This window comes from Neltuma alba, unplaced genomic scaffold, assembly GCF_004799145.2.
Source record: "Neltuma alba isolate B1F8T4 unplaced genomic scaffold, ASM479914v2 tig00011756_pilon, whole genome shotgun sequence".
NCBI lineage: Eukaryota > Viridiplantae > Streptophyta > Magnoliopsida > Fabales > Fabaceae > Neltuma > Neltuma alba.
In genome coordinates, this window is record NW_021636384.1 from 823,920 (window position 1) to 837,954 (window position 14,035).

At 34.3% G+C, this 14,035-nt stretch overlaps 1 protein-coding gene across 1 annotated transcript; it reads right to left on the reverse strand.

Annotated features, from left to right (window-relative positions):
- Nucleotides 1-7,190: 7,190 nt before the first annotated feature.
- Nucleotides 7,191-7,586, reverse strand: LOC114717616 (uncharacterized mitochondrial protein AtMg00810-like). Its single transcript, XM_028902825.1, has one exon. The coding sequence runs from the start codon at nucleotides 7,584-7,586 to the stop codon at nucleotides 7,191-7,193; it is 396 nt and encodes a 131-aa protein (XP_028758658.1).
- Between the last annotated feature and the right edge of the window lie 6,449 nt (nucleotides 7,587-14,035).

A 14,035-nucleotide genomic window follows, 5' to 3' on the forward strand; every position in this document is an offset into this window, starting at 1 on the left:
GTAATTATCATATTAACTTATGTCATTTTTTTAGTAATTTGTATATATAAAAAGTGCTTCTGATAACAACTATCCAAACACTCTCACTTTTCAGAATCACTTTTTTACAAAATCTATTCTTCACAGAATCTATTCTTTCCAGAATCTATTCTCCAGAATTACTTTTCCAAACCACGGATTGGTTTCATCCAAACACACCCTAAATTGAAATTTTGAAATTCACCCACACTGGTTCATCTTTTAGCAATTTCTAAGATATTTTATTGTCTTTTACATTTCTAACGATTATAAGAGAGATATATATATATATATCTATATGTATGTATATAAAGTTGGAAAAAGTAAGATAGATATATATATATATATATAAATATATATAATATACTAATTATAAGATAATCTTACACTAAGCCGAAGTGATTAACTGAAAGTTCTTATTAGAGTTTTTAACCAAATCTCATCCTATCCGCTCATTGGCAACAGAGCAGAAGTTGAAGGGTATGGGATATTTTTCTCTTTTGTTGTCGTCCGTGCAACCTCTCTGCTGCAGTCACGTACTAATGCCTTGTTTGGTACGCTGGAATTGGAACTAGAATCAATGTTTTGACACGTTTGGCAGGTTGTAACCAGCTTCCGTGGAGCTCTCGGTTCCATCAAAAACAATAGAACTGGGTTCCACCGGCTGCCCCATGAAAATGGGTTCCACTTCCGGTTTCATGTTCATATTTTCCCCTTTACCCTTCCCTCTTCCATATCCTTCGTCCTCCTCTACCTTCGTCGCTACTAACCCTTGTTGCCTCCTATCTCCGTCGCCCTCATTTATCTTCTTCTCCAACCAGTGAATGTTGTCACAGAGTTGGATCTCGGAAGCCTCTCTAGCACACTCCATTATGATCTTCAATTTCGACTTTGCTTAGCTGTCAACCTTCACGGAGTCTTCCAGTCATGCCACAATGCTTCGCTGAGGGAGATCAAGTCAACGAGGGTGCAACCAGACTCAGCTTCAACGTCTTCTCCTTCTCCCTCCTTGATTTACGACCTTCTCCCACTTCATCTTCCCCTTTTCCTTCTTTACTTGTTTATTTTGATTATTGATGATGAGCTTTTGATTGATGAATTATCTTTCGGTCTTCCTCATTTTCTGGTTTTTTTTTTTTCCGGCGACGATAGTGAGGCTATGGATGGCGATCTGCCAGCATGAGAAGATGGAATTTTTTTGTTAAGGGGCATTTTGGTATTTTTATATTATAAACACATATTTTAATTAAAAATTAAAGTAAAATACTATAACATCCCTTACATTTCATCTTAATTACATAGACTTCCCTTCTATTTTAAAAACATACACTTAAATCCAAACTATTAACTCTGTTAAGAATATTTCAAAAAGATTTTTTTTAATTCAAATTTATATTGAAATACTTTCTATTTACTAAATTACTTTTTATAATACTAAATCCCTAAATCTTGGTTAAAATTATATTGAATAATTTAAGATTTTCTCTTTTACCTTAAATTTATTTTTTTATTTTTGAAAATTATTGTTTGTTTAATGTTTTTATCGTATTGGGCCAAAAAATTAAATAATTTAGTTAATGTAAACATGAATTTAAATGATTTATATAAGCTTTCAAACTCGCATAATTTATATTATGTGATAAGAAAATAAACATTCAAAATATTTTCTAGTCATTTAAAAAAAATTTTAAGTTTCAATATTTCATGAGGAACTAAAACTATATAATTCTATAATATAATTGAAATTAAAAATTTTGTAACATATTAAAAAGTTTGAAAATACATGTATTATAATTATTTTTTGTTGTATCAAAAAGTTTTTTTATAGATATAAATGTTTAAATAATATTTATGTTAAAGAGAGATATTTTGGTCAAAATAAAAATTTAAAAATCAAACTTAATGGTCAACCAATGGTTAGATAGATGGAAATTGAATTTTAAAAATATAAAGGAGGTTTGTATAACATACATTTTAATTTGAAGGAAAGCTTATATACATTTTCAAAATAGAAGGGAGTTCCTGTAATTTAAATAAAATAGAGAGGTGGTCAATGTATTTTACTCTAAAAATTATATCCCACTTCCATAGCCCTAGCTTTTTTAAAAGCCTATTTCGCCTAACAGGCCAAGCTCAGGCTCCATGAGAAGCCTGTAAGACCTATTAGACTAGCCTGGGCCAGTTATGCTTTTTGACATATTATGTGGATTATGAAAAACATAGGCTTTGAACTCAGGTCCTATGAGTGGGTGAGAAGTTCCTTCACCACTACACCATTACGTTTTGTTGTTACTTTTTTAGCATGATATATAATTTTAAAACCTGTAAGTAAATTGGCTAAAAAATTATTTACTCCACAATCCCTCAGGTTTTTGTTTCCCCCTCTTTTCATTTCAGTCTTCATTTCAATTTTCAACCGCCGGCGCTCTCACTTTCACTGTCTCACCTCTCGGCTCTTGGACTCTCGGTGTCTGCCTCCCTGATCTCCTTCTCCTACCTCAGTCTCACGGTCTGACCTCTCAGCTTGTGCTTTCCAGTCTCCATATCCTCAGCGGCGTCGACTCTGAAGCCCAAGCCATAGCAGTGGAGGCGTCGAGTCATCCTCCTCCTCAGTCCTCGCAGTCACAGTCACAAGCCACATCGACTCTCAAGCCACAGCTCGGAGGTTGAAGCTTGAACCATCACCGATGTTGACAACTCTTCCTCATCAGTCCTTATTGATCATCTAGCCAGTTAAGCTTCCTACAAGCCACAGCTATTCAAACGAGTATCATGGCGTTGGCCGCGTGAATACAGAACCATAGATGTAACTCTATCACCGTGGAGAATTTGTAATGTTTGCTACCGAATTTACCATAGATGTAACTCTATCACCGTGGAGAATTTGTAATGTTTGCTACCGAATTTTGTTTTAGTGATGTAGAAATGATGATAAATTCTGAATTAGGTTTGGGATATACAACGCAAATTTCTTTTATTTTTGTGTGATAGGCTGTTGAAATTACTGAATTCAAATGGTTTAGAAGAGTGAATTAGCAAATAATAGGGTCTACAAGAATGAAGAATCTGTATGTATGTAATTACAGGATTAATTAGGAAATGATAGGGGGTTAAATTTTTCTCTGTTGGTGCTTTTAGAGTTTAGATAGTTTTTTAAAGAATACAGACATGTTAACAGGCCTCAAGTCAAACTAAATCTTTGTAAAGGCCATGTTTAGGCTAAGAAGGAAGCCTTTGACAGACCAGACTCTGGCCTATTTGATACAAATCAGGCCTAACCTGTTAAGACGATAACTTGACCTGGCCTAGCCTGTTTTTATCCCTATTAGTAACCCAAGTTCCCTTAAAATTCTTCGGAAGTTGCTTCATCTATTTCCCACATGAATTTAACTCGAGGGATAACATAAATAAAATAAGTCAACATCGTAGAAATATACCCCTAAAAAAAAAAAATAAATAGCAAAAAAAAAATTCAAATCAAATAATCAAATTTTAATAATTTCAAACCAGTCTGGTAAACAGACTTGAAATTTTAAAATGTTGTGAAAAACGTATTAGTGTCATTAGGACGGGAAAAAAAACCTATTAAAAAATCCCTCATCGGCAGCCCCGCACAAGCTCCAATAAAAAACCCTATTTTATTAAAGATTAGTATATTAGTTAATATTTCATTCCAGAAATTAATTTAAATAATTAATCTCGGTAAACTCAAGTCAATATCAATGATTATTTATTACTTTTAATTTTATGTTCTTTTAATAAATGATAATTTAATATCTAAAAAAAATATTTGGGATCTAATTAACTTGATTAGGATCATCTTCTTCAGTTTTCAACCATATTTCATTATTTTTTTCAATTCTATCTTTCCTAACTTCAAATAATGGATTTATCTACTTTATTTTTAAGTTAGTTAATAAATCATATCAGAATGTTATTCAAATCATTAAAATAAAAGAACTGAGATGTTACAAGGTGAAGTGTCAAACTAGGTTAGATAATAGTCTTAAGAGACTAAGACTAAGAGGGTGTTTGGATTATCTTTTTAACAGTGATTTTATGAAATTCGAAATGATTATGTTAAAAAAGTTTTGTCTTAACTTGTATAGAATTATTTTTTAAAAAAAGTGATTCTGATTTCTGAGGGATACCAAACACTCCTTGAGAGAGAGAGAGAAAGAAAGCAGCTGATGGAGTGTACTAAAGCAACAAGCAATGTGAAAGCGAATGTCCCTTGTTCCCTATTTGATGCCATGAAAGAGTTTTTATGAAACCAGAACTGAAAGTGGAATTGGAAGGAGGAGTGTGTTTTAAGACATGTTTGGACGGAAAATGAAAGAGGAATATAATTTTTAATTAAAAATATGTTTATAATATAGAAATACTAAAATGCCCTCTATCAAAATTTATTATCCCTTCCATGCATCCACAGCCAGTGGAAATTGTCCAGACATCAAGTAGAAGCAGATCGATCAAAGACCACAAAATAATAATAATAAAAAAAAAACACATTATCAATCTAAACAACCAAAGAAAGAAGAGTGGATGTGGGGGAGACTGGGTCGAGAATCGAAAAGAGAGAAAGAGTTGCAGATCGAAACCATCGCCATCACCATCATGAGAAGGAGAAGACTAGTTGTGCTGAGATTGTTAAGCAGTGGCTTTCATGAGCAATAGTCCGCGAAGTCGAGGTTAGAGAAGAAGATAAAGCAAAGAAGTTGAAGCCCAAGATTTGAAAATGGAGACAACGAAGTGAACCATGGTCATTGTTGGTGAGTGCCATTGACGATAATTATAGTTGAATGGAAGAACCTCTTGCTTCTCGTTTTGACAGGGCTGAGCAAGTCGCTCGTAACCTGATGAACCTGCTTTAGCCCAGGGGAAAATTTGCCTGTTTGGGTTTGCCCATAACAGGCTTGTAACATGTGAGTTCATGCATTAAGTAGGCCGCTACAAGCTGCCCGTGCTCACCCATAGATATATTTATTATATGTATAACTTTTTTATAATATATTATTTTTTTATGCTTCCAACATTAGGTACACCAGTGAAGGAGCTATTTTTTAATCAACAAATCTTTAGTTTGATTCTCCTCTCAGCCTCACATGAAACTTATATTATCTATTTCTTCTCTCTTTATGTTCGATTAATACGGGTAGAACTGTGAAAGTTTGTGGCAAGCATAAATTAGTTAGATTAATTTATTAATATATGAAAATCATGTAATTTTTTTTTTATGGAGCCCAGGGTGTCCACCATCGATAGTAGTGACTAATTCTCTTGTATTGTAGAGTTTTTGGAGACGTTTTAGTGCTGGTCATGAGACATTCTCCATACACGCTATCAGGAATTCAACCCCTAACTAGATGCTTAAAGAATTCAACTTACTGCTAAGTGTGCTAGATCTCATGGCTGAAAATCATGTAATTTTATGAACAAAGAAATTGTGATTAAGCTTTGGCCAAAAAAAACAAAGAAAATTGTGATAAGCGATATGAAAGATCAAGATTTTGAGTGTCTTTCATTTTTTTTAAAAACAACGCACAAAAAGCTAGTGAATTGAACTTTACTTATTCTTCTCTTTTTAAATAAAATTTCTGCTAGTCTAATAATAATAATAATATGTTTTATTATTGAAGAAGTTTAATTCATATACATTTGTTATAATTCTATCCGAGGCTATCAAACTAAATAGAGAGAATTAAAATAAAATCTTAAGAAAAGAAAAAAATTTATAAAATAAGTATTAGAAGTTATCATTCTCCCCTCTAAAATTAATTATTACATACTAAATGCTGATGAGTATTGAAATGCGGTGTTCCGAGAAGCCAATTATTCCTTCTTTGAATGAAAAAAACAACAGCATTTAAACGGTTCCCCATAATCATTTAACCTCCCCATTTATTTCATCACAAGCACAGTCTAGCCCGTACCCGTCTAACTCTAAACAGACAGGCCATGGACTACTCGTCCTGTCCATTACAGGGCCCTACAGTCCCAATTTGATGGTGAATACCTTCATTGTGGAAGAATGATTCCAAATCCGGTTGTGGGGCTTACACAATTTCCAACGTTTACGCCAAAAAGGCAGGCTGTTGCTGGTCAAAAAGAAAAGGGGAGGCCGTTAGAACTTGGAGTTAGATGCCGGCCGGAGATTCATTATAACCCAATTCCATCAATTGGCATTTATGGAAATGGCTTTTTGGGATACACCGGAAAGCTTTATGTAAATGGTTTCCAATAAAACAAACGGGCCAAATGTGGATTGCACTTCTAGTTCTAATGTGCCGGATAGGGCATTAAAGTTAAGTTGAAACCAAAAGAAAAAAGGAAAAACATATACACATACATATATATAATTAAGAAAAAATTAATTGACTCAAAAATATCATTTCAAACTATAGTTATGATTAGGGGATTGGAAAGATACTTTATAAAATTAAAGAGTGAAACTAAAATACTGTATTACTATAAAATTAGAGGATCAAAAATAAAATTTTGTCAAATTATAAAATTATAGTAATAGATCAAATAGAGAACTAATTAATCATAAAATATACCTGAAATTTAGTGAGTAGAAAATAGTCTACTTTTTTTATTATTCACTGGAATGTTGCGGCAGTAAATATATAGAGAGAATTAGGGTTTAAACAGATACCCTATCTCAGCAAAATTATTACAATCTAATCAAATCCCTAAACTTAATTCAAATATGCGAAAATCATGGAAAGATAGAATCTGAATTCAAAATTCAAAAAACTAACATTAAACAACAAAGATTGCATATAAACTATCTAACTTAAGTGGACTTGGGCCTAGCAACTTCTAACACTCCCCCTCAAGCTGGAGAATAGATATCCATCATTCCCAGCTTGCTTGTAAGATCTTCAAATTTTGGCCCAGCTATAAGTTTGGTTAGAATATCTGCCACTTGATGCTTTGAAGGCACATAGATTACTTCAACAGTTTTTCCTTCAATCTTTTCATTTATAAATGGCGATCAATTTCAACATGCTTTGTCCGGTCATGATGAACAGGGTTTTTTACAATCCTGATTGTGGCCATATTGTCACATAGTACTCTCATTGAGCCTTCATAGCTTAAATTTAGCTCTTTGAATAATCGGTCCAGCCATAGACCTTCACATAATCCTAGAGCTAAGGCTCTTAATTCTACTTCAGCACTACTTCAAGAACTACAGGTTGTTTCTTGCTCCTCCAAGTAACCAGATTTCCCCAAACAAAGGTACAATAACCTGTAGTAGACCTTCTATCAACAATTGAACCTGCCCAATCTGCATCTGTAAAAACTTCAATTCCCCTGTTAGCCTCCTTTTTAAAATAGAGACCTTTTCCAGGTGAGGATTTGAGGTACATGAGTATTCTGAACACTGCCGCCATATGCTCTTTATTGGGTTGGCTAGAGAACTGGCTTACAACAGTGACAGCATGAGTAATGTCAGGTCTAGTATGTGTGAGATAGATTAGCTTGCCAACTAACCTTTGGTATCGTTCTCTGTCAACCAACGGACTATTTTTATTCAAGCCCAGCTTTTTATTTAGTTCCATTGGAGTAGTGCATGGCCTACATCCTAACATTCCTGTCTCATGCAATAAATCAAGTGTATACTTTCTTTATGATACAACAATTCCAGTTTTAGATCTGGCCACTTCGATCCCAAGGAAGTATCGCAAGTCTCTTAGAGCTTTCACTTCAAACTCAGTTGTGAGAAACCCTTTTAATTTCTCAATTTCACTATCATCATTTCCAGTAAGGATAATGTCATCAACATAGACAATTAAAATAGATATTTTCGCCTCACTATGTTTAATAAAAAGTGTATGATTTGATTGACCTTGAGAGTAACCATACCTTTTAGCTACCTGTGAGAATCTTTCAAACCATGCTCTTGGTGATTGCTTCAAGCCATACAAGGATTTCTTAAGCTTGCATACCTTTCCTCTAGTCTGCTCATTCCGAAAGCCACGAGGGATTTCCATATATACCTCCTCCCTAAGATTGCCATTTAGAAAGGCATTCTTGACATCCAACTGGTGTAGACCCCAATCTAGGTTAGCTGCTAGGGAGAGTAGTACATTAATAGTATTGAATTTGGCAATTGGAGCAAATGTCTCCTGGTAGTCAATGCCGTGGGTTTGGCTGAATCCCCTTGCCACCAGTCTCGCTTTGTGTTTATTAAGGCTTCCATCAGGGTTGTATTTATTTGTGAGTACCCACTTGCAGCTTACAGTAGTCTTTCCTTTGGTAGTCTTGTTAGCTCCCATGTTCCATTCTTCTTTAGAGCTTCCATTTCTTCATGAACTGCTTTGATCCATGCTAGAATTTTTAAGGCCTCATAAACTTCCCTTGGGATCCTTTCCATTGATACATTAGCTGTAAAAGCCTTCATGGTAGGAGACAATTTTTCACATCAGACAAAATTAGCAATAGGATGCTTAGTGTAGGACCTTACCCCTTTTCTTAGCGCTATTGGCCACCATAGATCACCTTCTTGAGGATTTGAGGCTAGGAGAGATGATTAGTGTGATGTGAGTTGTTCGGTTCCCCTTGCTGGTTGCTCAATCTCCTGCTGGGCTGGCTGTTGTGCCTGTTCTGGTTTTGTTTCAGCATGCTGTTCAGTTTCCAAATGTTCCTCACTAATCCTTTCTTGTCCCATAGATGATTTAGGTGGCTGTTCAGGGTTTGTTTGGTCTGTTTCAGGTTCGGCTAATGGCTGGAAGTAGGAGGGCTGGATGTATGTGTTTATATCTGGTAGGTTTAATGGTGTAGATTGGATGGTGTCATAAAAAATAGGCCATTCATAGCTCTCTCTCCCCCCCTGAATGGGCATTTTTGGGTAATATGGTTGGTGTTCAACAAAAGACACATCATAGGAAACAAAATACCTTCAGTTAGGAGGATGGTAACACTTGTACCCTTTTTGTGTGTGTGAATACCCAACAAACATGCACTTGGTGGCTCTTGCCTCTAGTTTTGATATGTTGTGGTTATGGACAAAGGTAGTACATCCAAACACCTTAAGTGGTAGAGAGTTTGAGAGGCTATTGGAAGGATAGGTTTCAAGGAGAACTTGGTATGGTGTTCAGAATTGAAGGGTTTTGGAAGGTGTGCGATTTATGAGGTAGATTGAGATCAACACAGCATCCCCCCCGAATTGACTAGGTGCATTTGAGGCTATTAAGAGTGATCTGGTTATGTTGAGTATTTGTCTATTTTTCCTCTCGGAAACCCCATTCTGTTGAGGTGTGTGAGGGTAAGAGCTTTGGTGGTAAATTCCACGAGTGTTCAAGAAATCTTTCAAGGTTGTGTTGAAATATTCTCAGCCATTATCAGTTCGAAGGGTTTTGATTTTTGTTTGAAACTGATTTTCAATGAGTGTATAAAAGTTTTTAAAGATTGTGGGAACTTCAGATTTTTCTTTGAGGAGATATACCCATGTGAGTCGTGTGTGATCGTCAATAAAGATGACAAACCATCGTGTACCATTTGTGCTGGGAATTTTGGATGGCCCCCAGACATCACTATGGATAAGTTGGAAAGGATGGGTTGGCTTATAAGGACGAGAAGAATAGGTGTTTTTTACATGTTTGGCCAAAGAACAAGTTTCACAATTAAAATGGGATAAATCTTTATTAGAAAACTGAGGATACAATCTCTTGAAGTACTCAATACTTGGATGACCAAAACGAAAATGTAACACTTTATTTCATTTGAAACAGAATCAGACACTAATTGGCTTGATAAGGCACTAGTAGCAGATGCCCTTCGTTTTTCAACAGTATTCTCCCGATAGTAGTATAGGTCTCCATCCTTCTCACACCAACCAATCATCACTCCTGACCTCGCCTCCTGAAATACACAATCACGTGATCCAAAATTAGCATTACAAGAATTTTGTGTGGTAAGTTTACCAACTGAAATTAAGCTGCAAGCTAGCTTAGGAACATAGAGTACATCCTGCTGAACAATATTTTCATATAAAAATGACTGTTCCAATTTTAGCTACATCAACATGAGATGAATTACCAATTCTAACAACCCACTTCTCTTGACATGGTCGAATATTATGAAATAGAGAAATCTCTCCAGTCATATGGTCCGTGGCTCTTGAATCAACTATCCATGTTTTTGAGTCAAGTTGCATTGAGGGGAAAGCAACGGAGATAATACTTGTTTTGGTTGCTACTAAACCAGTGGCAGTGCTCACTTTAGGTGGTTTTTCATAGAGATTGATAAGTCTTTGAACCTGATCCTTGAGTTCATCTATATCTGATTTTTACTCCCCCTTTACTGCATAACTGTGACTTTCTCTCTTTCCCTTCTGCTTATCCTGAGGGTGGCCATGGATCTTCCAGCATGTCTCTCAGGTATGACCCTTCCTATTGCAATGATCATAGAAGAGTCTACCCTTGCCTTCACTCCGGGCAGGCATTGCCACTGGTTCACTAGAATTCAGGCTTGGAGGGTTAATGGTCACCTTCTTTCTGCTTTCTTCTCTCTTCACCATCAAGAAAATTTCTCTAAGGGAAGGCATAGGTGATAGATTCAAGATTCTGCTTCTGACCTCCTTGAATTCTTGGTTTAGGCCAAGGAGGAATTTGTATATTCTTTCTGTTTCAATCCACTTTCAAAAGATGATTATATTTGCATTGCACTTAAGAGCAATTGTATCATAAAGATCAATTTGTTGCCATAATTGAGTCAAAGTATTATAATATACTGTGACTGTCATACTCCCCTGTTTTATCATATGAAGCTTTCCTTTAATCTCAAACAATACAGCAGTATTGGAAGCTGAGGAGTATAGTTCACGAGCGGCCTCCCAAATCTCTCAAGCAGTCTCATAGAACATGAAATTTTTACTAATGTCTAGCGTCATTGAGTTGATCAGCCATGACATAACTTGATTATTCTCAGCTCTCCAATTGACGTATTTAGCATCAACTACAGCAGGACAAGGTGATTCGCTGTTGATATAATCCTCCTTTCCACGTCCATGAATAAACATAAGGAAGGAGAGGGACCATTGAAGGTAGTTCTCTCCATCTAACTTGTGTGTTGTAATCAGATTGGCTAGGTCTTGCGATTGTGATCACAAGTTAGGGTTAGGACCTACTTCAGAAGAGGCGCTGGCCTCTCTTTGTGTGTTTAAAGCCTGGAACCTGCCGAATTTGAGATTTTCGGCAGCCATGGCTCTGATACCATGAAATTTAGTGAGTAGAAAATAGTCTACTTTTCTTATTATTCACTAGAATGTTGCGGCAGTACATATATAGAGAGAATTAGGGTTTAAACAAATACCCTATCTAAGCAAAATTATTACAATCTAATCAAATCCCTAAACTTAATTTAGATATGTGAAAATCATGGAAAGATAGAATCTAAATTCAAAATTCAAAAAACTAACATTAAATAACAAAGATTGCATATAAACTATCTAACTTAAGTGGGCTTGGGCCTAGCGACTTCCAACAATACCCTATCGTATATTTAATCCAAAAATCATAATTCATGGAAATTCAAAACATATGAAAATAGGCCAGTAATAAGATTGCAAAATACAATTTTTGAAACCTACCTTCTTATAAACAATGGTTGTTCTATATCAATGATGTACTATGTAACATCCTGAAAATTTTAACCCTGAAGATAAGGGAATAAACTAGACAGAAGGTTAGTTAGTGTAGAGGGGACATAGATCTGACAAGTTTTGAATTGAAATCCGGGCAGACTAATATTTTTGAAATATTAATTAAAGAAAGATTTGATTGAAAAGTTAGGTTAGAAATTCTCAAAAATTCTCAGAAAATCATGTAAAATAAAATTAACAATCAAGAAGCAGTATTTGAGGCCTTAGAGGAATTATGGAAAGGAAAGTAAATTAATATAGAATTTTTTATATTTTCATAAATTTTTGGTTACACTGAGAAATAGTAAACAAAGTTAATTATTTAAAATATCTAGAGGCATCAATAATTTTGGAAAAAAATATGAAAAATTTTCAGGATTATCATAATTTATAAAATTGTTTCTAACTTCAAATGGTAAGGAGGTTAGCTTTAATAATATTTAAAGCAAAATTATCACTAGTAGAATGCCGATTTCGTTGGAATTGGAATTTAAAGAATTCCGGAGTGAATTAAATTCTAAGAAAAATCATGGCACTTCCTTACATTGAGAGAAGTTAATGATGTGCTGAGATTAATTTTCTAAAATAGTGGATTGCATTGGATACAAGAAAAATTCATTGGCACTGTATCGGTACTCAATGTAATGACAGGATACCTGGGGAAGCAAAGTTTTTGCAAAATTTTCCAGCCCAAATGGCTCATGTGTCATGCCTAAATTGGCCCATTTTGGAGGAAAATATTTAACAGAAACTGAAAATAAAAATAAGTTTCTAGAAGGTGGTTAATTATGGTGATTAAGGAAGTTAACTAAGTTAGGCTAATTAATCTTGGTATGACATAAACAAGTGACATCATCACTATGACATCATGTGGACATGTGGCAATATCACATTCAAGAAGCACAAGATTTGTCCACCTATTTTTAATTTATTTTTATTATTTTTGGAAGAATTTTCAAGGGCTAGGATTTAGCCACCTAGCCCTTATAATTTTGGTGAAAATCAAGAGCAAAAAGTTGATGAAAAGCCTATAAATACCCCCTCCATACTTAAATTTTTAGCCAAGAGAGGAAGACTTGGAAAGGCTTTGTTGTTCTTGAATTTAGAGAGAGAAAAGGCGACTCTAGAAAGGAAACATCATGGTAAACTTTTACCTCTCTTGTGCTTTGATGTGGGGCTGTTTTTATTACATTTCTATGTGGTTTGGATGGCCATTTTTCTATGAGAAAATGCTGCCAAAATTTTCAAAAATTTAGAAGAAAATAACCAAGGGATTGAAACACAAATTAGACACTTGAAAAGTATATGAATTGATTGGTTATGATTGAATTTTGAAAAGAAAATCTAACCCCTTGAACTTGAGTATCAGTTTGACCATGAATAGAATATAGGGATTAGAGTTCAGTTCAATTCAATTCAATTTGATACTTTTAATGTGTTTAAATAATGAAATGGTGTAAGGAAATACTAAGACAGAAAGCTTGGAAGCATTAAAATTAAAAATTAAAATTTTGGAATTTAACCCTTATAATTCAGCCAAGGTAAGTTTAAGAGGGGGAGGAATTGGATTTTTATAAATCTAAGTTAATACTTGGATTCTAAATGGAAAATTATGTAAAAATTGTCCAAGGAAATTAAAGAATTAAAGCTAGAAATAATAACACAAAAATCAAATAAGAAGAGATCTAGGGTTATTATGATGAATTGAATAATAATGTGCGATACTCAATCTATTATGTTAGCAATGGGTTTGACATTAGGAGATTTGCTTAGGGGAAGAGATTGAAGGCAAGAGACAAAGCAATTAGGAGATAAAAATCAACATTTTGAGGCTAAACGTTGACCAACATGATTCTAACCATTTGAGTGAGTTAGGTCACAAAATTTTATAGAAAAAAGATCTTATTTTTCTCTTTAAAATGAATGGTAGCATGCCTCAAACAGATATTTGTACAAGAAATTATGACGTTCCAAAGTTAAGTAAAAATACTAGAAAATTAAAAATGACCAAATAAACAATGACGTTTGGCAATTAAACTGTGCCCAAATCTAAAGGCAAATTGACTAGTACTCATTTTTTCTCAAAAACTAATCCAGAGAGCTTTCAATAGAACTTGAAATCATTTAATTTTAATTTTTCTAAAATTAATTATGAATTTTTAAAATTTAGCCAAATTATGGGTTGCTGTGAATAGTAACTCGAGAACAAGATTTTTCAAACCTTTGGCCATCAAATGTGATTCCAAAGTTATCAACATTCATAGTTTATTATACTCAACAAAGAAATTGGTATGAAGTTGATATATATTACTACTAAACATAATCAAATAAAAAAAATTATCACGAGTTTAAAAGTAAAACTAGTAT

Coding starts and splice junctions, on each gene's coding strand:
- LOC114717616 (XM_028902825.1), bottom strand. CDS start 7,586: ATGGAACTAAATAAAAAGCTGGGCTTGAATAAAAATAGTCCGTTGGTT.